This window comes from Synchiropus splendidus, chromosome 14, assembly GCF_027744825.2.
Source record: "Synchiropus splendidus isolate RoL2022-P1 chromosome 14, RoL_Sspl_1.0, whole genome shotgun sequence".
Taxonomy (NCBI): domain Eukaryota; kingdom Metazoa; phylum Chordata; class Actinopteri; order Syngnathiformes; family Callionymidae; genus Synchiropus; species Synchiropus splendidus.
This window is the reverse complement of record NC_071347.1, coordinates 16,020,890-16,048,476: the sequence shown is the minus strand read 5'-3', so window position 1 is coordinate 16,048,476 and position 27,587 is coordinate 16,020,890. Positions and strand designations below refer to the sequence as shown.

Here is a 27,587-nt window from a genome sequence, read left to right as displayed (position 1 = left end):
GATCCATGCATCATATTGAAAAAGTGAAATGTGTCAAAATGACTCATGAAAATTTCAAGGGTTGGTTTCAGAACTTGAAATATTTCCAACCGTTTTTTTCGTCAAACCTCAAATGTTTCGCAGTGGGTTCTCATGTCCCCATGCAGTGTTTCAGCATTCTGCATTCTCTACCCTCCAAAATGCATGATCACCCATTTGTTTCTTAAAAAGTTGAGGAAATTAGCTCCTTTTTGTAACATTAATCTGTTGTGCTTCCAATGATTTGTATAGCAGCTCTTACTTTTATCCATCACATATCGAAACAGCAGCATGACATTGCTTCTGATGCATTTTCTTCAGAGACTTTGCCAGCCTTTCATTTGAGGGTCAGACGTTTCAAGAGCTTTCTTACTTGTAATTTGCGCCTCTCTTTCTTCTGCTAGCCATGAAGTCCCTGTCTTTCATCTTCCTTCCGTGTGTCTCCTGAAACTACGCTGGTCATTTTCCCCCCTGTCTTTCCCTCATTCACAAACCATGTCCTTGTTCGCCTGAATGTAAATTTAAAACAGTACGTCTTTGAGTTCCTCCCTTATTCCTTCAACCATATAATGTAATACAGCGGTGCCTCGGTTCTCGACCACAATCCGTTCCAGGCGGCCGTTCCAGAAGCGATTTGTTTGAAATCTGAATCGATTTTTCCCATTACAATGAATGGAAAAAGAAATAATGCGTTCCAAGCCTTAAAATAGTCTTTTGTAGGAGTGAATGTAGAGTGTCTGCTGCAGGTGCGCTGTTCCTCTATGTGTGTGGCCGCTGCATGTGGGAGGGGTTGCCGAGTGAGTGACGTCTCTCCAGAAGTGAAGAGGTGCCCGGTGCGTGTCCAGCTCTGAATGTGCGCTTCTGTGCAGTTTGGCTGTGACAAAGTCATAAACCAAGTCACGCTCTGTCCCAGACTCGCCTCATCCCTGTCCCAGCTCCAGCCCACAACAGGACATCAAACCCTGGAGTGGAGGTGTGGAGAGCGAGCACCTCCCCTGTGACACTCTACCACGGTCCAGTGCGGAGAGTTTTACACCTCAATATGAAGAAAAAACAGCCAGTAAATGTAGCTAACGGGACACGTCTGCATACAGAGGCTGCGTTATACACAATAACAAAGCAAGTCGTGGGTCAACTGATCGGTCCACGCACGTTTTTCCGGCTTATTTCGGGGGCGTTCGAGTTGTGGATTTTCGTTCGAAATCCGAAGCAAAAAAATTGAATTTTTTGTTCGAATTCCGATTTGTTCAAATTCCGGGACGTTCGAAAACCGAGGCACCACTGTATTGCAAAAGACAAATACTGTAGTACTGCAGTAAACACAGTAATGAAGGTGTGTTGGCTTTCTGTCACTATTACAAAGTACATTCATGTTGCTTGGGCAAAGCATCATGGGATCAATAATGCAGAGCCTGGAAAGACTTGTCATCTGCATTGATATTTTTCCCGAAAGACGAGGTTTCCAGTTGGAAAGGGACACATTTTTGTCTCTTCTGGAGCCACAGCAGCTCAGAATTCTCACACATAGTTAACCCCGATTTATGAAAACCTAATGTAGGTCAAGGTAGTAGAAATCACAGCGTCTCTGTCGGGCTGTCACCTGGTTTTGTATTGAAAAAAATACAGCCAGCAAAACCAAGACCATGGTCTAGATCAGTGGTCCCCAACCTTTTTATCACCGCGGACCGGTCAACGCTTGACAACCAGAACGTGGCCCAAGTGGTATGAAGATAAAGCCACTGCATGTTTCTGTGCCCACGAAGAATCACAAACTCTCCTCCTCTCGACCAGTGCCGATGGTAACATTTAAACTTGCTTTCAAAATAGCATACAGCCACACCACAAAACCAAATACAAAGCGCAGGAAATTTTTAAATCACCATATTGTTAAATCAATGGGAGCCCAGAGCTTGTTTCTCTGCAACGAGACAGTACCATGTGGGAGTGATAGCAGACGGTCACGATAAATCCATATTTCAAGTACGACTCCTGGTATTGTTTGTGAAAAAACTTTCTTCTTCTTGGAAGTCATTGGCTCTTCTCCTGTCTCTTCACTGAGCCTTTTCTCCTTCGCAAAGAAACGGCTATTTCCTACTCATTTCGTGAGCTTGTGGGTTACATTTTGGCTCTCAAGTGACCGAGGCTTAACCGAGAGAATCCGGTCATTTTTCAAAATAAAAGGATTTTGAAAATAAAAGATCCTTCGGACCCAGATAATACGCAAAACAGAAATAGTTTGATGTATATCTATTGAGTTGGACAACATTTCCAGCTGTAGCTAAACTGTACACAGCTGATGTAGACACAATACATGAATGCTGTACATCAAATTTATATTCAACCTGGACTAGTGACAAGGTTCTGTCGCCCCGATAAGTGCCAACCAAATGCCACTAGCAAAGAAAAGACCGATGAACTGATCCATGAAAAACCGTAGAACGATTGTCACGCTGTAACGTGATGAGCGGTCCTCACAGAGACAGAGAAACAAACGTGTGTGTCTGTAGAGCGAGTACTCATTTGTGTGTCCAGTAATTTACAGTGCGAAGCAGTGTCTGTATGAGTGTGTATGAGTGTGTGGACAAAACTGTCCACGGTGTCACATTTTCTTCACTAAAATAGTCCCACGCATGAGTGGGATGTTTTGTTACATCCTAAATAGTCAGACAAAATTTTAAAAAAGTACATCAAGGTCAGAGATGGAAAACAGTTGACAGCTAGTGAACAGCTAGAATTGCATTTCAAGGTTGTTTTTGGTCCTTGTGACTGGAGTGGTCTCTGTGTCTGTGGTGTCTCAGAGACACGCTATGTTCTCTCTATATTGAGAGCTTGGAGGCTTTGCTACTTTACTTAGTTTTCCTTGCTTTTTCTGTCTTCAAGATACCTTGGAAAGTTATGGACAGATCACCATCAGGATCCAGGAATTTTTTTCCAGGGATTTCTTCTTTAACATTGAGCGATAGTGTTAGCGGTGGAATGAAGCTCCTTGGCTCTATTCACCAAAATAGCTTATTTGAAACCAGACTGTAGCCCTGATGGGAATCTGAAGCATCAGCCATTTTAATGGGGCTTATATGTGTCCCCATATGTGAGGCTTTAACTAGACATAAATTGATGACTGGAAACACTAAAAATATGATTTTAATGCGAGGAAACTATATGGTTATACAAGTCTTAATCCGAGAGGAAAATAAATATTGGAGTTGAATTTATCTTGTGACCCAAAACGCTCTCAAATAATCTCCTTAAACTTCTGAATTGTACACTACGTCTTAAGAATCCATCAAATATGTGCATACAAAAACCTTAAAGAGGTGGTCTATTATACAATAACTATATACATTCATAGTTTATATTATTATATTATTTTATTTATTATTATAAAGAGTGACAGCCGCACTTTTAAGTCACATAGTCTCCCCTCTGCTGCGGAATGTATCCACCCATCCACAAAGCTGCTCACATCCTTCTTTTCAGCGACAAATCTCATTGGGCTCCAAATGATAATTCAGCCAGCCACTTAATCAGACATATTAATTCCATATCTCCCCTGATTACACTAATTCACTGTGCGCTGACTTTCTGTGTGGCATCCCTTTGCTGAGGCAGTATTTCTGGTTGCATGCTGCAGCCTCCGCAGCCACCTCGTGAGCTTCATGTTAACAGGTTGGGATAATGTGTCGAGCACATCTGTAGACACTGCAGTCTCTATTGATTCATGCTTAGTGGCTAGCGCTCCGCTCTTAGGCCTTATAATCCCACTGGACTTGTAGATAGCGCTGTTTTGTGTCATCTTGAAAGGAAGTATATGAAGCAATTTAAGCAGTTTTCTTGCTGCGCCAGCGTGCCAATTATACGGAGCGACAACCACCGATTTCATTTGAAATTGCTTCAACGCTGTACCTGTGTCACTTCTGAGCAAGAGGAAAGACTGGATGTAAGGGTTCACAGTGAATTCCACGTACTCACCCCTGCATTATATGAAGACATTATTGATGAACAGCAGTCACTAAAAAAGCTTTTAATCTGGTTTAGCGCCTGCTAGAAATGACATTTTCAGTAATAATAATAATAATAATAAAAATCACTGTTTCTGTTTTGTTTTTTGGGGTTTTTTTCAGAAGTACCTCTTTATGAAATCTGAAAATTAAAAGCTGTTGTCATTTTCTGAGGCCACTGGATGACTATCTTTATCTCAGTAATTATTTGCATTGAATGACTGTTGTAGTGGAACCTCACATTGCTTTGAAATGAAGATTATCTATCTATCTATCTGTCTATTTAAGCATCCATTCACCCAACCATCCATCCATCCATCCATCTATGTATCACCTGGAGAAGACTCTAATGGACCGTTCCCAAAATGCCAGTCCCAGCCAACCCTAGCTAAACCTAGTCTTAATGCAAACCCGAACCATGATGAAACAGTGTCCACATTTTTAGAGGTCAATAGATGGCGCTCTTGGTTCAGAAGTGATGTGAAGAATAAGCAGTGTCATCTGGGGAGCTCTGAAAATCAGGACACTGTTTCATGAAACCTCTATTGTACTGTGCTGCTGAGGCCACTATGAGTGACAGTGTGTCAGTTGACAAATGTCCCACCATAGACTCAGAATCATCAGTCCATTGGAAATAGCTGTGAACACATAAATATTAAGTAAAAAAACAACCCATTTCATCTGTCATAGTTGGTAGACAATATTTAATAACGTTAAAGCAGATTCATTGTTTTGACTGACCAACACTGACAACAACTCATACTCAGAATGATGAAATGATTTGGAATATATTCCAAACTACAATTGTCCATTTCATAACTGCAGGCTGTACGAAACTTGGGGACGATTAGGTTCCCCTCAGGATAGCATTTGAGGGCCGACAAGTTTTATTGTGGATATAAATAAATATATATATATATATATATATATATATATATATATATATATATATATATATATATATATATATATATATATATATATATATATATATATATATATATATATATATATATATACGTATAAGAACATTTGCCACAAGAAGCCACATTTTTCAATTTGAATGAATGTGGTATATTACTGAATCAAATGATGGACCCATACATACATTTAAATAACAAAATATTGTTTATTTTGCATCAGTTTGACAAAATCACGATGGTGGCTACATTCAAGTTTTTATATCACCTTATTTAAACTAAAGCTCTTTTAATGTCTTGAAAATATTTGTATAAGAATTTCAGTTTTATAAGAATTTCAAGTCCATTCAGAGCAGTGGAAACCCTGGTCACTGTGTAGTGAAAAACATCCCTGAACAAAAGAAAACAGATGCTTTTGTTTGCTTTTGTTCAGGGATTCCTCCATGTTTGTTGTTGTTGTTCTCAACCTAGCTGCCACGTTTCTTGTGCATCAGTGGGATCAGTGGAGCAGGAACTCCTGCACTTACAAAGGTTCCCTGTTGTCTGGACAACAAACAGTTAAATTAAATTAAAACAATGCCTTTATTATCACAAATAACTTGTTGAAGTCCCACCACTAATACATATATATTTCGTTCTCTTCATTTCCTCATGTGGCCACCTACGGTTTGCTTGTTTGCATCTGTCTGCTCCCATCCTGATGTGGTTTGGCAGGAGAAGCCCACCAGACGCGGATAGATTTGCCATTAGATAATGACAAATGGCAGGCGCAGCTGAGCTGATTTCAGCACTTACTGCTCCTTTGGGAGCCTGCACTCAAACCCCACCGTCCACCCCCACCCGGGAACTTAATTGAACGAGTAGCCGCGCACGCCAATTGATATATCCTGACATGCATTTCTGGCCATTTTCAATAGGTGATGCAGTGCGACCCAAAGGTCAAAGACGGCGTCATCTACAGAGGGAGTTTGAAGCCGTATTTATAAGACGCCTTTAACAAACATGCTCTTTTTCTGTCTCTGAAAAATACAAAGTAGAAGGTTTATAATGATGAATTTCACTGAAACTCACCTCAACTTTAAAGTCGTTATTTCATGGCTGCGATAAAGTCTGGAAGAGGTGCATGATATATTGCACATTCCCATGACAACCGTATTGATATGCCAGCCGTGTCTTTTAGATGCAATAAACGCTACACAGTTTGGTGGTGAAGCAGACAGGGGTACTGCGGTGATGTGTGGCGAGATGAAGGGTGTGTTTTTTGGTGCTAGCAGATATGCATACATCAAGTGCCAGTAACATAACAGCTTTGCCTGACAGATTGAACGGTCAGCTATGAGTGTGATACTTTTCTTTCAATTAAAAAGTCCATAAATCTTTCAGACACATTATGAATAAGGAGTTGAATCAGGCTCGGGAAATGCATTGATGCAGTCTTGTCTTAGATGGAGGAGGCCCGAGGGGACGTGTGTGTGTGTGTGTGTGTGTAATTTGTGTGCCAGTGCTGCAATATTGATGTTGTAGATAATAACAAGGATGATAATGATTACAATGGCAAAGCATTTTCAATCATAACTATCATCCTCTTCTAGATCTCATGTATCATTTCTTGCAGAGATTGAGGGCTCTGGCACCAGGTACGTACCTCTGTGTGGAGGCCTAGTGTCAGTACAAAATGTGTCCGGATTTTCCGAAACTTTTTAAAGAGGTGGTTAAACTTCAAATGAAGGATTTGGTTGCATTTTCTACCACGCGAAAAAATGTATTGCAAAAGCTAATGTAAGCTTATGTCCTGATGTCCGAACACGTCGTGGCACTTTTTGACCACAAAGTTTGTCTACTGATGCACAGGTTTTGGCTATGAATGAATAAGTGTTTGCGGTGCACAACTGTTTCTGAGAGGTTGATTCAGATTTTTCTGCCTTGGGAAATGAAAGCAATAGCCAATCACAATGACCAGGAAGTGGGCTATAAGCCGCTACTTTTTTTTTTCTGAGGGTCTGAACCCTGCAGGTTACAGAATGACGCAGCTAATATATGGATTTTTTACAGGCTGAAGAGCATCATGCTGGCCAAATATTAAGCCCCGTCACATCACACAGATGAAATCACAAGCATATTATTTACGTAACGGGTTCAAAAAGCGCTGTTTGCGTCCAACAGAACCGATACCCTGGAGGACCCGAGACAAGAAGCAGCAGCTGAGACCGGCTGTGGTGTCGGAACTTCAGATATGAGGATGAAAACAGCGCATTTTGAGCGCTTTAATGTAAATAAAATATGCGAGAAGTTCATGATTTAAGTTCAGAACATTGCTCAGTTTCTTTCTTGAGTCAGTCTCCATGCTAGACCCAGTTTTCAAAACTAGTTTTTAAAAGCCGCGAGCACCACTGACCTTTCAACGCCACCACTGCGCCCTTACTCACTGGTGCGGCTTATGTATGAACAACATCAATTTTCCTTCTTCAATTTAGTGGTAATATTCCTGTCCACTCTCTTGTCCGCAATTTACAGTACACACTCTGTACCTACACAGCATCTAAATATGTCTTGCATATGATGTATTTAACCTCCAGCCGCTAAGGAGTAGAAGCATCTGTTTGTCCACTAGCAAAATAATTTAAAACTGTTTCAAAATTGAGCCAAAATGTCGAAGCCATAAACAACTGCTTCCTTCTGCTCATATCAGGATTCAGTTTACATCTTTCCCTTTTCAATCTTTAAATAATGCTGAAAATATTTTGTATGAAAAAAACTGTTTCGAATATGCACGATGTTTGTTTTAATTCATGATGAAGACAAGCTCCTCTAAATAATCCTACCAGATGTGTCTCTAAAAACAGTGGGGAACAAAAGCAGTGCGATGAGTAATTCCACCCTTCATTGTGCCGTATATTTAGGAAATGAGGCGCCTATAAATGGAATAAGTGGCCTCGCAGAGACGTGCAAACTGCATCTGAATGTTGTGCTTGAATGGTTTCCATGCGTACTCTCACAGAGGAGTAAAGCAGCTGCTGCTCCAGTTTCGCGACTCCGCGTATGTTGACATTGTGCGATAGAAATACGGGACATCAGTGTTATTGTCTCCACAGAACCTTGAGGGTTTGCAATCTTAATTCAAAACAACCTCAAATGCTCCACATGAATGAGTTGATTCAGCAGGGCGTTATCTTGCAGCAAAGGTTGCGGCCGTGGCAGATCCTCACAATAGTGTTACAATTGATCAAACAGACTTGTAAGGCCTGACTGTTGCAGCGCTGCACTAATGGACGATGGTGGCGATGAGGAGTTATATCTCTGTGTGCTTTTGTCCCCCATCATTTATTCAGCACAGAGGGTCTCCTCCGTTTTCTGGCCTTATCTTACTGTGCCGTTGCATGTGTGTGGGTTTTCGAAGGCGTCTTATGGCTGCTCACTCTGACGCTCTCCTGGTTGGATTGTTAAAGTCACAGAAATGCCAGCATCAGCAGAGACCTCTGGATGAAGTGAACCTGTTGAATTTACGTCACCCTGTTTCGTGTTTTATCCACTTATATGTTTTATTTTTACGGAAAAAAAAAATCAAATGTAAGTTTACTTTATTTGTCCTGGGGAGTGTTGGTGAGAGGGGTTGTCTTTGTCATGTGATAGGCCCCGCCCCCTTTCAATACTTCAAAGGCTGCTGAAGAAAACCAATGAACAAAAGTAAAAACGAAGGCTTGTGCACTTAATGCAGCAAAGCATTTGTGTATTGTATATGTGTATTGTACAGATTCAACTGGACCATTCTGGTGTCAAATATTAAATGCGATTAATCGCGATTAATTAATCATAACACATGTATTTATTAATTAATTTTTTTAATCGAGTCCGACCCCATCACATTGCCACACGAAACAATGAACCGCTTCTCTTTTGTTTTCAGGACCGACATTATGGATCCATGGGAATTAAAATGAGGAAGACAAGACCCATTTTAAGAAGACATTGAGTTGGCAGGTGAGATCAGTGTCATTCATGCCCACGTTTTATTCAGAACTAGCAAAATAAGTTCAAAAAGTCAACTTTAGTGAGACAAAATGTGTCATTATTGTGTTATTATTATTTGTTTAGATTGTTGTTACAGAGTTGCTACATAAGACTGGACAGCGCTTCATTCCAACTGGAGCATGTCAGTAATGCAGCAGCTTAAAAACTACTTCAAGTTGTTTTTAAACTTGTTGTGCTGGTTAATAGTGCGAACGTAGCCAATGAATAATGTGACATCTTACTTCAAAGCCTTTGCTTACACTCGTAGAACATGAAGCCTCACAGCACAATAGCTATCCTGGCTGACAATTTGCCCTGAAACCTGCCATGGTGTGTACTTTATAGAAGATCAATGTAATTTCAGTCTTAATTTATCTTTCATGCCAGTGAATAAGTCCAGAAATTCCCAACATCTTCACCCGTCCATTTGTGCCATACACACTCCTCTGAAGATATATATATATAAAGTTTTGAGCGTAAAGCCACATCATCAGTAAATGAATACACATTCATTAAAAAAAAAAAAATATATATATATATATATATATATATATATATATATATATATATATATATATATATATATATATATATATATATATATAGCGGTTCTGTTGCGTTGACTTAGACTTATTGTCATTATATATATATATATATATATATATATATATGTATATATATATATATATATATATATATATATATATATATATATATACTAATGTTCCTGAGACGATGAGAGTTTGTGACTTAAAATAAAGAAAGGCACCTCAGTTTGTTTTGGGTTTTTTTATTCCTGTCGGAGAGAAGCTCAGGGAAAATGTTAGTCTGGAAGCAAAACACTCAGGACAAAGGAGGAACATGTCAGTGACCAACAAGGTAACTATTGGAGATTGCTCATATAACTTCAAATGAATTTTGTCCATTAAACTATGGCCGACCTCATACCAAAATATCATTGTTTTTTCGTCATAATAATTCCTATTTTTATGCATAATGAATGAGCTTTCACTTCACTGAATATTTCATTATATGAGATTTTTTTTTTTTTCCGGTGGCTTTATTCTTATTCCATTTTCCTCCACACCTCTGGAGGACTAAAGCCCTCCTGGTGGCGATGCTCAATGACTCATCCAGCATCTTTTATTAGAGATTAGACTCAGCTTGTCTGACTGTCAATAGCGAGCCTTGTTTTTAAAGATCTCCTGTCGACCGCTCGCCTCGCCGGTGTTCCGCAGGTAAACGCACACATCCATCAGGGAGACGTTACGAGCACGTGTCCTTGTACATGCCGGCACGATCTGAAAATCATTCCTATGTTCAGAGAAGTGGAACTGAGGTGTCCAGATAGCACTGTTTGCCACCGACGACATTGACTGAGCAAATCACTAAACAAGCACTTGCTGTCTAGAAACAATCAAAAGAGATTCCACTGGCATTTGAAGTCAATTAAGCCGAAGGAATTGATTTATGTTCTCGAATCCCGCCAGACTTAAAGCCTAATACGATTCGCGAAATAGTTGCCTGTGGTGTTGTATCTGGTTTGCATATATCTAAGCATTTCTTATGCATGTATTTCCACTCATGAGTCCCAGACTCCCCGACCAACTCATGGGCTTTTTAAACCCAGTGTTCCCTCTTCTTAACCTCAGGATGACCTTTGCGTTGGAGCTGTCAGACTCCATGTGATGCATCGTAACCCTGACCTCCTCCAGACACCAGAATGTCAGCAGTATCACAGACTATACGGTTCCTTGAGGGGTAGTCAATTCACATGTCTTTTCTTTCTGGAAACAATCTACGCCAGCAGGGATTTTACAGAAACGTACATTCTTCTCTTGTAAGTAGCTTGGTAGATGTAAAAAAGAAAACAGTTTTTGGATAAAACTGGATAAAAGCTTCTGTTCAATATTATCCTGATCTCATCTTGGTTCATTCAAGTGTTAAGGAGTATTATTTATGACCACAAAAAATATATATAAGTATCATAACGCTGTAAGAACACCTTCTATTAGTAAAAAAAAAATGGGACTAAATTGTTTCAGTGATCACAAGCTTGCACCATATTGCTTCATATTAAAACCTCTACTCAAAAAAATGGAGTTGGATATGAATTGCATAACCAGCATCCAAATAATTCCTACACCCCAGAATGACCCTTGAACACTCAGAGTTAATCCATCGTTTTTTTTTTCTTTTTAATTTGATCATTTATTTTACATAGAAAATGTAATATAGCTTGTATTACTATTATTATTATTATTATTCGTAGTAGTAGTAGTCATATTTCAGCAAAATTCATTGTAAATTATTGGAACATTATTTTGCAGTTTAGCACACACACATCCCGCTTTTTTTCCTGATGTGATTTTAGCCAACAAAAAACCCCCGTCAAAACGCTGCTTCTCTCTGCTTCTGAGGCCCGTGGCACCGAACGGGTCTCTTGGTCAGGCACTTCTGGCCAAAGAGGCCAATTGAAATTACTGTGCCTCATTAATCAGGGAGGATGTGTCGCCTGGGGGTCGCGCTCTGACTCAGATGAGAGGCAAATTGCTCTGCGGCTCGGCAGAAGTGACCAGCACCTGTATAGAAGTGGGACGACCTGCAGTAATGATGCACTGTCCTCACCAGGCTCCAGTGACACTCTCCTCAGCAGAGAGATGAATTAGAAGGAGAGACAGACGCTTCTTTTTTTTTCCTCATTGTTAACCAAAAGCAGCGCTGAGCTCGGCGGCTTGACTCTGTTCTGAATTTGAATTCAGTGACGTAACACAGAATGAAGACTCACATTCATACTCCAGTTTTTTCCTCCTAAATTCAGATTTCTGCGCTGTGATCGCTGGCTGAGCACGTGTTTGTAAAATGAATCAGATTCATCTCACCATCTTGTTTTGGATGATACAGCAAGCTGTGAGCAAGTGGAAGGATGTCAGGCTGTGGGCAGAAGAGCAGCTGTTAGTTTGTTTCACTCTGATAGTTAGCAGCTAAGTACCCAGCGTGTCTGCCGCACTTGGCTGGCAAAAACAAAAGGCAGAAATCGAGTTGCAGTGGGGAATGCCTCTTTATTCATTCACTCAGTTTGGGTAAGACTGAAGCAATCAGACGAGCCTCGCTGTGTGCTGCGTTTTCCACTGAGAACTGTTCGTGGGCAGCTGACAGTTAGTCACCACATGTCAGTTACGTCTCAAACAGACAAACCCTCAGACATTTTTATCAAATAGTCAGCAAGCGTCTCCTTGCATGGCATGTTAGTGTCACGACTTGTGACGGGTAGATGAAGTATCATGAAACAGTATTGCAGGGCTGATGAAACTGGGTCCTCATTTTCAAAGGCCACTAGACGGCGCTCTTGGATTAGAAGTGAGGTTTCCAAACATTCAAGTCCAAAAATTTTACAGCGGACAGTGCCATCTGGTGGTCTTTGAAAATCAGGACACTGTTTCATGAAGCTTCATCAATCCTTCACTGTTGTGTCATGAAACCTCATCTACCTACCAAATATGGTTCAATATTGGTGGGCTGATGATGCTCCATGAAACATCCTTTTTGGGAGCCCACTAGAGGACAGTCTTGGTTTGAAATTCATGTGGGGTTTCTTTGAAACAGTTGTTCAATTCTGATTTGTGGAAAAGATTTTTGGAAATATAGGTCCGTCTACTGGGCTCTGAGAATGACGACACAGTTTCATGAAGGCTCGTGTAGTATAATAACACTGTAAGAACACAATCTATTAGTAAAATTTTGGAAGTAAATTGTTTCAGCTTGCATCATATTGCTTCATACTAAAACCTCTGCTCATAAAAATGGAGTTGGATATGAATTACATAACCAGCATCCAAATAATTTCTGCACCCCAGAATGACCCTTGAACACTCAGAGTTAATCCATCTCTTTTTTTTTTTTTTTCATTTTTAATTTTATCATAGAGCCCTATGAGAGACTAATCTGGATTTATTTTTTTTTAAAAGCTTGTATTATTATTATTAGTAGTAGTTGCAGTATTAGTGTCATTTCAGCAAAATTATTGGAGCACAATTTTGCAGTTCAGCACACTGAAACTTCTGGTAAATCTGTCTCTTTCTGTAGAGTATCGATGCACAATGCTCAGTTTTGAGGTACGTATTAATTCAAAATAAATCAGCCATTCACTGTATTTATGATATTCTAATGAAATGTTTGACCTGAAAAATCTATTCATTCAAACTCATACTTCTATGTTGTTGGCTGACATCATGTAGATATCACTCATTGATCGTATGTGCACACAAGTGCTACATCAGATCAGCTGCACTCATGTGTTTTCTGTAACACACAGTGGAGTATAACTGACGCAAAATAGTGGCAGAAAAGCACTTAAAAAAAGTGAAATATGAGAGTGAGAATGGAACAAATCTGGATTTTCCATTGCTTCAGCGTTATCAAAGAGAGAGGAAGGAGAGGGAAATGGCTTTTGATGCATGTGGTGGGTATCCCTCCCACGTTGAAATCCATAAAGGATTGTGGTTTATATTTGGAGCGGTTGCAAGATTTCTGGCATTATCAAGAACTGACCTGATTTGATTTATATCTCATTAATCTGGTTCTCGCTCCCTCTCTGCCTCCCCCTCCTTTTTTTTTTTTTTCAAGAATAGAACACATGCCGACCATCTTAAAAGTACTTATTCTACATTCCGCCGTAATTCTTCCTGCGCCGAGCCTTATGAAAATGAAGGTGTTTCTTTTCGCCTGCACTGGAGCCTCAGGTGAAGCCATCCATCATCGACCATCCCGGACGGTCCTTCGTATAAAGTTGGAAGCATCAGCTAAGACAAGATCTGGGACATGAGATGAATTTATGAGGATGTTGCCAGCCAGTGGCATCACCATTTTACGGGGGTAAAGCCCCGCCAGAATCTCCAGACCCTCTGCTAAATAATGCATTTTTCTGACTGATTCATAATGCAAAAATATGGTAGGCTCCAGCGCTACAGTACCCAGCGGTGACTGTTGTGCACCAAAATGTCCTCGCTGAACAAGCTCCTTCCTGCGTATTCAGCCACAGAAACAATATCAACGTGATGAAACCTAAGACGCATGCCGGCTGAATTTCTTATCTGGAACAAGTGAATGGTTCTGCATGATGTGTTCAGTGGGTTTAAGGTGGCTGATCCACTCGACACTCTTTCCATTGCATTGATTTATTGCTTTGCTGACTATATTATTATACAGTGCAGTCTGATCTTTAGCTACGATTTTGTTGCGTTTTCAAACTGGAATATTTTCCGCAAGTTTGCAATGTCACTCCAGCCTCCAACAGCTCTTTTCTTAAACATCGGTTATAGGTAAATGTTTCTTAGTAGTGATGGTAGTGGTGGTATTGTTGTTGTAGTGGAGTTTTGATGCACTAAAGAAGGATATATATATATATATATATATATATATATATATATATATATATATATATATATATATATATATATATATATATATATATATATATATATATATATATATATATATAATTTATTTATTGTTTTCAGCCTGTAACTTGGACCTCAGCCTGTAATTCTGATCCACTGTGTGTCTCTAGTGAAAAGTCAGCGTACTACTCACTCTGCATATATATATATATATATATATATATATATATATATATATATATATATATTTTATTTTATTTATTTATTTATTTTTTTTTCAGCCTGTGACTTGGACCTTGTAAAATTCCGAGCCACTGTGTGTCTCTGGTGAAAACCTCTGGAGATAGCATGTTTAACTATTCAGTGATTGCTTCCATACTGCTAACTCAGTTTGTGAAAGCCTTGGTATCCAGCAGGAAGGAGCCTGTGATCAGTGGGTGTGCTGCCTGCTGAAGCTGTTAAAGCTGACGCCGACATTTTGGTAGACATTGGGGTGTATTAAAAAAAAAAAAAAAAAAAAAAGGCTGAAAATAGAGGAACCTCACAGCGTGAGATCTGATCAGTCATTTGTGGTAAATCTTTTCTTGACACGTACGAGAATCTATCTGCCCAGCAGATCTATCTGCTTAGACTGACCACATGAACACTATGATTTGTTCTTACATAACACTGCAAAAAGTAATTGTAGTTTATAATTTCACATTATTTTTATTGTTATTAATATTATTAATTTCATTTTGTAAATAAGACATTTAGAAAAATATCTCATTGAAACTAAAAAATTAAACGTGTTATTATTATTATTATTATTATTATTATTATTATTATTATTATTATTATTATTATTATTATTATTATATACTTTCTGTATTGCTTTTATGCCTCAAATGTAAGAAACAATTTGCTGTGAAAATATGTATATATTCAGTCAAAATTCACCTGAATGAACCAAGTAAAACATGGAAAGTTCTGTGCACGGTTTCTGTCTATATTTCACTTTTTAAGACAGTCTTGTGTGATATTCCCCACCTAAGCCTGCCACGTGAGTAATCGCCCCCGAAGCATCGCGCCTCTTCCTCATTATTCCTGAATCCAGAAACAACACTGCAGGTGTGGATGTTGCCGTTCCATGCATCTGCATGCATCGGTGGGAATCATCCCTTGCTGCTGTAATCTGACCAGACATCGGGCTTGCAGGATTTTGTCCACCCCCTCACATTAACACATAATGTACATGTATGTTCATTCAATTCTCTGAGCTGCTGTGTTAGCTTTGGGCAATGAGTGGCTCGACATTCTTTAACAAAGGTACAAAGGTCATGTTTTCCCAGTTGCTAACAGCGATAAGGAGCAATCTCGGTTCAATAATCTGTGGTTCTGTTTCAGAATTTTTATTTGAGCCCCTCAAGCTTGCGAAGAATTTGGCTCAGATAATGGCACAGATGCTCCGTGAAGTACAATTTGGCCACTGTTTTCCTCACTCTGAGTCTTGTTATAAAAGTCATGGATTTCACCTAGTGATAGGCAGGTGAGGCTTCATGGATCAGTGTCCTGATATTCTGTGATCAATAGATGGCGCCGTTGGTTAGAAAAATATTGTAGAGCAGAGAGTGCCATCTTGTGGTCTCAGAAAATGAGGATGCTGTTTCATGAAGCCTCATAAACCCATCACCGATAGCACCTTTAGTAGAGCCCATATTGATCAAGATTTATTGATTCATTTCATGAAAGTCACGGAATTTCTGTACGAATAACTCATTTTTTTGTGTCTGCTTTGTCATTCCAGTTGGCCAAAATCCTCTTCCCAAAGAGTGGACGACGTGTCATGGAATTATGAATGTTAAACAAGATGAGCTACTCCCAGCAGCAGCAGACGATGCGAGGTCCTAGGTGGAACCGGGCCTTGTCCGACCCTTTATTTGTGCTGCTCCTGGCCCTCCAGCTGCTGGTAGTGGCAGGACTGGTGCGCGCACAGACGTGCCCCTCTGTCTGCTCCTGTAGCAACCAGTTCAGCAAAGTCATCTGCACCCGTCGCGGCCTACGAGAAGTCCCAGATGGCATCTCGACCAACACGCGCTACCTGAATCTACAAGAAAATCTCATCCAGGTTATTAAGGTGGACAGTTTCAAGCACCTCAGACACTTGGAAATTCTTCAGTTGAGTAAAAACCACATACGCAAGATTGAGCTGGGAGCCTTCAATGGACTGGCCAACCTCAATACCTTGGAGCTTTTTGATAACCGCCTCACTACCATCCCAAATGGGGCATTTGAGTACCTGTCGAAACTAAAGGAGCTGTGGCTGAGGAATAATCCCATAGAGAGTATTCCTTCCTATGCTTTCAACAGAGTGTCCTCATTACGACGGTTGGACCTTGGGGAGCTCAAACGGCTCTCGTATATATCAGAGGGAGCCTTTGAAGGGCTAAGCAATCTTCGCTACTTAAATCTCGGAATGTGCAACCTGAAAGAAATCCCCAACCTTATCCCCTTGGTGAAGCTGGATGAACTGGAGATGTCAGGGAACCAGTTATCCATCATCCGGCCGGGCTCTTTTAAAGGGCTGATCCATTTGCAAAAGCTATGGATGATGCATGCCCAGATCCAGACCATTGAAAGGAACTCATTCGATGATCTGCAGTCGCTCGTGGAGCTCAACCTAGCCCACAATAACCTCACCCTCTTGCCCCATGACCTTTTCACTCCGCTACACCACCTGGAGAGGGTGCACTTGCACCACAACCCGTGGAACTGCAACTGTGACATACTTTGGTTAAGTTGGTGGCTTAAAGAAATGGTGCCGGCCAACACGAGCTGCTGTGCGCGCTGCAGCTCACCGTCCCACCACAAAGGGCGATATATTGGCGAGCTGGACCAGAACTACTTTCACTGCTACGCCCCTGTTATCGTGGATCCGCCCACTGACTTAAACGTCACCGAAGGAAGCGCTGCCGAGTTAAAATGTAGAGCCAGTTCTCTGACGTCGGTCAGCTGGATCACACCAAATGGTTCCATAGTAACACACGGCGCGTACAAGGTCCGAATCTCCGTGTTAAATGATGGTACTTTAAACTTCACCAACGTTACCATGCAGGACACTGGAATATATACTTGCATGGTCAGCAACTCCGCCGGTAACACGACAGCATCCGCGACCCTTAATGTATCCTCAACGGAGAACAGCAGCTTCAGCTACTTCACCACGGTGACGGTGGAAACCATAGAGGCGCCACACAACGAAGGCTTCACCACCGGCGTGCAACACAAGGTGGGTCCGACCACGTCGGCTGGAATGTGGGAGGCCGTATCGCCCACTTCCACCACCACCACCACCGTCCGGACCACGGTTTCCACCAGGACCACGGAGAAAACCTTCACGGTTACCGTCACCGAGGGAGCGCTGAATGGCCTGGACGAAGTCATGAAAACCACCAAGATAATCATCGGCTGCTTCGTGGCTATCACGCTCATGGCGGCCGTCATGCTCATTATCTTCTACAAAATGCGTAAGCAGCACCACCAGCAGAACCACCACGCCCCCACACGCACTATTGAGATCATCAATGTGGACGAGGACTGCGTGACGGGGGGTCCAGGCATGGAGGGCCATCTGACTCTACCTCCTTTAGAGCATGAGCACCTCAACCACTATAATGCTTATAAGACGGCGTTCAACCATGCGTCTGCGCTCAACTCCATACACAGCTCAGTGCACGAACCTTTGCTAATCCGGGCCAGCTCCAAAGACAATGTACAAGAGACCCAAATCTGAACTCGTTCCTTTTTTCTATTTTTCTTTTCAAAATGAGACATTATGAAGACAACAACTGAATAAAGATAGATGAAACTGAAACCAAGGGACATTAATAACAGTTCGTTTTCGCACTGATGAAAAGACTTCTACGACTTGCTGAACAATGGTTGGTGGTGTTTATTCAATGACTTTGGTAACTAGGATATGTCTACTGTTTCAAAAGTGTCTTTACAAAACAAAAGTTATTTATTTATGAAAAAAAAAACATTGTGGTTATATCAAGGTAAAAGTATTCTGCATCCTTCTCTTTTTTTTTTTTTTTTTTTTTGTCCCCTAATGTCATTTAATGGGATTGGTTGAGTCAGGGCATCCTTCGCCAAGTCTGCACGAAGGAACCGTTCAAACGCAAAAGAAATCTCTCCGGATAAAGACGTCATTACCATTCAATGATTCATTTTTAAAGGTTTGTTTTGTGTGTGTCGAATCATGATGTTCGTGAAGCAGAGGTCATTTTGTTATTCAAGGAATATTATTCACTGCTATTTATGACGTGAAATATCGCAATAATCATAAATGCCCAATAGGTGACCGAATAAAGCTCATTCGTTTGGGAACCAAATACTTTAACCGTAAATGTTCGTTCCGGCTCACTGGTTTCCTCAATAGAGTCCAAAAATATACATCTTTTGAATGTTCGGTTGTGTGTATGCATTTTAAAAATAAAATAAATAAATTTAAAAAAAAGTTATGTTATGCATTTATCCAATCTAAATCTTTTTATCTTCATCTACATGTATCAATAAAAAGAAGACAGCTATTTTGTGTTTATAATTTTGTTCAAAAATATATTTCTTATTTCCCCTTTTTCATTTATTTTTCCAAAATTCATTCTAAATTAAGTCAATAACTTTATTTGAGACCTTTTTTTTTTTCTCTGTGTGCCATATATTTATTTGACACCTATTGGTTCACAATATAAATGCATTTAAATGCTGTGTGAACAGTGAATCCTCAACATTTACAGCGGAATCCCTGGTCTCGTCCGCAGGACCGATAGCTGTCAGGAAGTGAGGGAAAAGCTTGAGCACTTTTAATGAAGCGGGTGAGCAGCTTGACTCTGTCACATTTCCACATGAGCTGTACCTGGCTCCCCCGGATTTGTTCTCTCGTCGGTTGTTGGCCCTGAGCTGCGAGAGGCTTCATGTGTGGGCACAGACATCAAGCAGATGTTAGCATCGCACCTGCCTTCTCCTTCAGCACATTTTAATTGATGTTCCTTTTGGTTTGTGTCGACTGCGGTTTCGCTGTGTCCAGAAGTCGATACGAAGTCTGTAAACCTCACCCTTTTTGCATCCCAAATGAATGAGCTTGCTTCAATACATTCATAATTTCAATCGAATTGAAAAATTTGAAACAATAAATGTAATGCGCATCACTACATTGAATGAAAGTCGACCAGGTTCCAGCCTCTTTTTCCCCAGTATTTATTCCACATTTCATTCTTGCACCCGCTTCAGTGTAAGAAACTTTTATTTTTTAATATTTTTTTTTCAAGCTCATGTACATTTGTGCCAAACAATAACCTAATTTGTGAAGTAAGACCACTGCAACAAGACGACTCCATCCTTTGCCCGCACACGTATTGAATCTTTGCACTCGTGGCACAAACTCTATGACCATATATCTCTATCGTACCATGTTTCCATGAACTCATTATTTCTCCTCTCGCCGAAGGTGAGCTTCAAGACGATTCATATTTGTAAGATATTTTTTTAACACTATGGTTTCCACATTTTCTGAGAGGGAATGCTCTGCTTTTAGTAGATTTCTATAAAATGCATTTGGGAGTAGGAAAAAAAAAATGTTTTATTTAAATTTGTTTTCTGTGCCACATCCTGCTTTTAAAGTGACAAGTAAAAAAAAAAAAAAATGATTTCAACATCAACCTTCTTTCACAACCTTTAAGAGATATGGAGTTTGATTATAGAGACCAGAGTTTGTAGTACATACACAAAATATGGTTAAAAATAAAGTATTGCTGTTTTTCTGTATGGTGTGCTTCTTATTTACCAATGTGCTTGGTGTTTGCTTATTGGAAAATACAGCCAAACTATATCTGTGTCATTTATTCGACAGCATGTGCTTCTGATATAATAATAATAATAATAATAATAATAATAATAATAATAATAATAATAATAATAATAATAATAATAATAATAATAATAATAATAATAATAATAATAATAAAAGCATTTCTGTCCTGCTTTAATATGCACAGTGGGTAATTCAACAATGTTTCATTTTAAGTCAAAAGCTTCCTTGATAAACACAGCTTCAAGTATTATAACTGTACTATCGTGTATTAAAAACATGCTTTCAGAAAGTAATTAAAAATCCTTGAATATTAATGAAAAGTCATTAAGCGTGCCGACAAACTGACAATATTTAATTGATTTAAACTACTGGGACGCTGTCACAGATTAAAAGAATCATTCCATGGGAATATGTTCTAAAAAGATAAGGCTTCCACTGTCAGTCAACCTTATATAACTTTCATTTTTGAACAATGAGCTGAAGTACTGACTAGTTTATTGGCCATATTTCACTACTTATCCTGATATTTTCATAGCAAATATTTGCATATTGTTCTCGTATGTTGGCCTGGTTGTTTCCTTTCTCTCCGTCAGACATTTTTCTTCTCATTCCAGCGACACTTTGGGTCGACAGAACTTCCTTTAGGGAGTTTTCCTCTTATATTTTCTAGGCCACTGCAGCAAGCTGAGAATTAAGGATTCTGATCTTGTCCCACAGAAAGGTAGCGATATACATGCAACGATCTTTGCTTTTCCGTTGCTGCCTTCCACTCCTGGGACCCTCCATGTGAAATCTCAACATGACCCCTGAAACACATCGATAAGCATCGCTATAAACATGGCTGTCGATCCCGACAGTTCTGATTCAGTGACTGTTACTCATGTAGTATCAGTGCAACACATTTCACGATGACTCACCATGTCACAGCGGCTCCATCTTTATGAAACTGATTCCACATCAGTCAGAGCCGACACAGTGTCATATTTACTTAAACAAATAATACTAACTATGAAAAAAAAAAATACACAAGTGAGATCTTAGTTACAAAACAAACAGGATAATAATAATAATATTATTATATTATTAACAATAATAATATTAACAGAAATTAGCAGCACACATCATTTTAAGATGAGACTATTTTATATCGCAAAATTATGCCGAAATAAATCTAAATTTTATTTATTTATTTTTCTACCAGTACTACTGAGTAATGAGGTATCATGAAACAGTATTGCAAGGTTGATGTGACAATGTCCTAATTTTCAGAGGACAATAGATGGCGCTCTTGGTTTAGAAATGAAGTGAGGTTTCAATGAATTACTTGTTCAAGTCCTAACAATCGAAAGCAGACAGTTAGTGTTGGACTTATGAGGCTTCATGAAACAGAGACGCGACACCAACGCGAGATGGCACTCTCTGCTCAGCCCATCACTACAGACAGTGCCATCTGGTGGCCTCTTAAAATCAGGACACTGTTTCGTGAAACCTCATCAACTCTTCAATACTGTGTCATGAAACCTCACCTACCCACCACTAAAAGAAACTCTCCTCCATCAAGTCAAAATGCCGACAAGGAAGGATGAGGAAAGACAGGATTCAAAAGGAGGGAACCAGAGTCAGAGTGAAGGAGGCCAGATGGTTTGGACACATGGCAGGGCGAGACAGTTGACAGTTTAAATGCAAAGGAAGTACCAGGTAAAAGGAGTAGAGGAAGTCTGCCAGTGCGTTTCCAGGAGCTCATAATGCAAAGCAGGCATTCAAAGGCACCCGGCCGTCTTCTTAAAGAAGCATTTCATTACAATGTATAATGCCCGGCATTGTGCTCTATCAAGTGTGTGACACTTTATTCAAAACACAGCCTCAAGCCTGCTCCGCCGGCTCCTCACTAACACACCATTAAACCATTCATTTTCTTATTTATTCTGCTCCTCAGGCTGGTCTAAATGAATGGGTGCATCACGCCAGGCCGTGTTTATGTATGCAAGTGGTATGTTCCACCTCTGTACGCATCATAGGAACACTGTCAAGATTCACTATACAGAAGGTGAGCTCATGTAACAGGGTGCTTCGATTTCATATTGATGAAATACGTGTGGAACTCAATTCCATTCAACGAATAGACAGATAATTTAATATAAATGATCAGTTATTGCAAACCATCTCCCATGGAAAATGTAGTTTCAAAGATTGGTTTTGGTGCGACTGTTAGCCAGTGGGCAAAAATATGTATTGTATTATTATTATTATTATTATTATTATTATTAGTGCTTGTGTTTACTCTTTGTTTTTTACTTTTATGCAAACTAACATTTAAATTCATTGGTTTTCACACTGGCCATTCAAATACTGAGAAGAGATGTCAGTGTGAAGTGGGTTACAACTGCGTGGTGCGGTTGGTTGGAAATGGGAAACTCAGAAGTGGTTTGATTGTGGTGGTGCTCTGCCGGTTTTTGAATTCAAATTAATTTTCTAGTCTGTTGCGCTTCATGTCCTGTAACCAGCTCCATTTGAAAATAAATAAATAAATAAAATAAACAACAATAATAATAATATATAGAAATATATTTAAAAAAGAGAAGATTTTGAAAAATAAAATTAATTAAATGTTTATTTGAATTCTACGATACATTAGACATTTCAAACGTTACTAGACATGTTATTATTTTATATTGTGTGCATTTTTTTAATGATGTGACTGTGGCTCATGGGTTTGCATTTGGCAGAAAATAAAAAAAATTATAACAATTGTGTAGTGTGCAGGACAACTTTATAATCATATATGTTTTTGTTCATTTCATGAAACTTTGTTGAAGCTAGGTTTTTCTAAAGACGTGGAGGAGGTATGTGGTGTCTCAGTGCCTTTTTATTTATTTATTTATTTCTGACATGAAAGAGCCTGATGATATAATCAGAATACACTTTTGCATGGCTCTTCCCTCTTCTCATCAGATTTGGTCCCTCCTGAAGTGAAGATTTCTTCATAGTCCCTCTCTTCAAGACTATTCAAAAACAAAAGGTAGATAGTCAAAAGTAACTTTTTTTTTTAAAATAAATACTGAGGTAAAACCAAGCTCATGTTTTGATAGAAAGAAAATTAAGATATTTATATAAAAAAAAAGATAAATAAATAAATACCTCCAGGGTTTGAAAAAGAAGATGAAATGATGAATATAGATAAAAGCATTAATAAAAAAAAAACATGTTTTGTACCATAATTTGTTCCATAATATCATGTTACAAACACAAACCCTCATTTACATTTTTGTTTTAAATAACCAAAACATGTTTTGTACCATAATTTGTTCAAAAATATCATGTTACAAACACAAACCCTCATCTACATGTTTGTTTCTGGTGTGAAAACAACGTGATTTCTCACATTCCTGTGCCCGTATAAAGATGTCAGTGGCTGTGGACAAGTTCTTGGTCTACTGAGACTTGGACGATAAGTCACTGTCTGAACTAGCAGGAGGACACCAATACTCTATTATGCATGATCATAAGAGAGAGGTCAAGTAATAGCGCATCCTCAGAGTTAATAATCATCCTTGGTGTGTTTGCTGTGATGCAGTTGCAAACTGATGCTAGCGGAAAGATAAATGGCCTGGGACTCCGCCAAACTCTGCTCACGATGACTTGGCAGTCATGTCTCAGGACAAATATCCAGGTGCTCATAAAACCTGATGATAGGGTGGCGATGACAGGGAGTGGACGGAGCCCTGAACTCCATCAGTCGCGCTTATACACACATTGGAACAAGATGGCACACGGCTGTTTTGTCGGAACTCAAAATCGAAGCAAAGCCACTGCAACAATGTGTTGCATTGTCCAAGCAAACACAATGAACTGACACAGTCCATTTCATCCGGATAGTTGGACTCATCAATCACAAGCTGGGGGACAAATAAATATTGTGCTTCTGAAAATTAAAGCTACATAGAGCCCCTGGCTGATCATCAGTCAATGAGTTTGTCCCCAACTGTGGCGGCGCTAAAGACAGTGAAAGGTTATTTATGAATTTGTTGAGATGAGACTTTTCCATTCTTATTGTGAATGTGTTTCCTTCTTGCCATTTTCTTTTTGCCATTTGAAAGAGTTACAGCTGCATGGAACTATATCTTACCTTCGTGTCAGATCCACCTAACATATTTTTTTCCATCTTTATATTCAGTTGTCCAATAAATGATGAAGTTCCAGCCTCAACAGGTCTCATGTTCAACATGGAAGGGGTTTTGGTTAAGGCCATGAAACGCAACATCCATGTTCTTCGAGTCAGCAGAGCTGATCCTAACCATTTATCATGAAGCTTATACTGAACCCCAGGGAAGACGAGGATTATGGATGTTAAAAGTGTGGGTGAAGCATATTTGGGTTCAGATATTTCCAGGCACCAATGATGGGGAACAAATATGACGATGGACCGTTCCATTTGTTTTGCTGGAGACTGTGAGGAAACATGCTCAGGAGTGTGACTGGCATGATGTTGTGCAACATCTGTTCACATTTGGTGATGGAACGATTTCCCAACTCAATATATTGTGCAACAGGAGCGAGGCAATAATCTGGTTTGATGTGCCGACCTGACACACGCATTCTCTCCGGTGATAATCTTGTTAAACACTAGCACGGGAAACTGCTTGGTTCCAACCATCGTTCTTGCCTTTGCGCTTAACCCTTCAAACAAATGCAAGCTCATTCAAGTCAATGTAACACAGAAAAGCAAAACAAAATCTTCAGAGGCAAAGTGGGATCAGGAGGTTATATTAAAAAAGAAATTCATTTTTTTAATGATGCAGGGAGTCAAATTAAAAACTGGCCATGTTTTACTATGCACACAGTGCAGTCGCTGAGAGCTACGCCTGAGATTTAGCTTGACATTTCCAACAACCTGCTTAGAATGATGTCCTTGTGAAAAGTGACTCAAAGACTTTTATGAAAGAGTATGAGTTAGTCTCATATTTATCCAAGGGCACTTTCATCTCCAAAACATTGAGGGCAGTTCTCCAAACCATGTGGTCACAGATCTGTTGTATTCAAATGGAAATAAGTTAGTGTTTTAGATGTGTGTTCACCACAGACATCTTCAAGATATTTCTATTCAAGCTACAAACCTCGCTAGTTCAAGTGATCTTGACTCAAACTGAAACAGAGAAGTATCCCAGCAAAAATACAGGCATCTTTGCCTTGATGTCAAACAACATATTTTGACCCATGGACCTTTCAGAAATTGTTTCCTCATTTATCAAGATAAATAAATAAATGAATAAAACATACTGTTGTAGATCAACCAACAGATTGTGGAATGTTTTGACAGATGTATAATGATGTATTTTTTCCCTTTATTTGCTGCAACTGTGGTTGAATAATATTAAAATAGACAGTGAGTTCTTCATTATGTATCAACAGAAAAAAAAATCACACATTTGTTGAATTATTTGTAAGTTTAACTCACAATGGGTCAACAATTTTTTTCAACTTTTATGTCATCTCAGTCATCATATCAATTTGTCACTTTTGCCTACGGGAGTTTTCAACCCACTGAATGAGAATCATCTGAGCTGCAGTCTGTTTTTCTCCACAAGATGCCAGGGGTTTCACCAAGCAGTCTTTGAATAATTGACTACTAAACTGCTGGTATTCTGTAGTCGGTGGTGTTGCTTGTGTTTTTGTTTTGCTGCCATCAAGGGAAACGATTTATGGTGATGGATCAGCACGCACACACACACCTGCACGCACACACACAGGTTTGTCACACCATCTCCGTGGGGTTAACATAGTGCTTTCCCCAGCCTCTCACCCTGAACCTAACCATCCTAAACAAACCTTAACCTTGTGCTGTCCGGTAAAAGGGCCCTACAAACGGCTAAGGGCCCTCAAAATTGGACCTCACTATAATAGATTTAATAATATATGTTGGGGACATTTCATTGGCATAAAGCTTACCCCAGCCTCTTACCCTAAACCTAACCCTAACCCATCTTAAAACCCAAATATAATAGCCCAGTTATTTTGAAGGTTTAACCCTGAAATTGAAACTAACCTAGGAGGGTTGGCAAAGATGCCTCCACAAACAAAAATGTCCTCACAAGAAGGTTACTTTCCAAGAATTGGTTGCCATAAGTACAGCTAAACCTATATATATATATATATATATATATATATATATATATATATATATATATATATATATATATATATATATATATATATATATATATATATATGTTAAGGTGGACTTTTAATGTGTTTATCAATCCAGTGCAATCCGTGCAGCGTGACTCTGATATCGCCACTTGAATTTGTTGTTGGTACACGGATCTGGCTTTTTAAAGGGATTTTGTCCAGAGCAATTATGTCTGGTGAACTGCTAGAGAGGGACATCAAGTGGAACTGAAAGCCAGCATTTCTCAGAAGAAGTGAGCTGGAGGGGAACATTTTGGTGGAGGAAAAAAGCTGCCAGAAGTCAGGAATAGGTCAATTCAGCTAAGACCAGAAGCAAAGTCTCTTAGTCATCTGGTCATGAAGATACTTTTGACCTATTGACTGGTAGGTCAAAGGTTTACCATTCTATGATGCATCTCTCCTGCCTCACTGTTTTGTGAGGTACCCAAGGACCGTATTGAAGAGGCAGTAGTTCGAGGATATTTTAAGGTCAAGAGTTAAATGCTGTTTTAAAGAACTCTGAAGGAGGATGAGAAAACCTGATAAGCAACAGGTCTGTGAGAAAGGCAGCTGTACGCAGCATATACATGCTGTATATACTGCAAACTGATATCACAGATTTAAGTTGATCCTTTTAAAGAAAGCTTGTTCTATGGGTATCGGATCTAGTAGTTTAAGCAATTCAGACCCATGTATGAAACATGCCACATGCGCCACTGAGGAAATGTGGATGCTGCTGTCCACTAAAAGGAGAATAGGTGGTAGGTAGTTGTTCTTTCATACAGGGATTGGCCACCCATCCGATACCTGATAGGGTGGCACTGTCATACATTTCCCCAGATGCAGTGCAAGAAGGGCTCCCATTCAATTTCAGCAGCTGTCAGTGAGGCCTACACCTTCTCTGGATGACTATATTGGTTGACCCAGGTGCTTGTTTCCTCCACAAACCAAGGTTTGCCTGTCAGATACTTGAGCTTGTTGAGCAAGTCAGGAACTGCTATATTCCAAATATTTACTCCCCAATGTCTCTCGACTGCAGTACACCTCATACTCCAATGTTCCTTCCCACAGTGTCTTATATAAAATCTTTTTTTCTGTGTCACTGAATAAAAAAACTTACTGATTCTGGGGAAAAATAAAAATCTTTCAATGTCCTGGTAAAACGTAGGCAGCGTTCCCAGGGAAAGTGCAAAGTATTGCTGTTTATTACCTTAGAGAGGGGTGTGAT

The 27,587-nt window shown here is 39.5% G+C and overlaps 1 protein-coding gene across 5 annotated transcripts in view; it reads left to right on the top strand.

Moving 5' to 3' along the window:
- lrrc4ca (leucine rich repeat containing 4C, genome duplicate a) overlaps positions 1-20,132 on the top strand; it is a 116,210-nt gene extending 96,078 nt beyond the window's left edge. For 4 of the 5 annotated variants that reach the window (XM_053886614.1, XM_053886617.1, XM_053886613.1 and 1 more), the window contains 2 exons: positions 8,841-8,914; positions 16,130-20,132. In XM_053886614.1, coding sequence (XP_053742589.1) covers positions 16,181-18,115 — 1,935 coding nt within the window. In that variant the 5' untranslated portion in view covers positions 8,841-8,914; positions 16,130-16,180 and the 3' untranslated portion in view covers positions 18,116-20,132. The remainder of the gene's footprint in view (positions 1-8,840; positions 8,915-16,129) is intronic. The other variant, XM_053886618.1, reaches the window with a different exon arrangement.
- Positions 20,133-27,587: the final 7,455 nt, after the last annotated feature.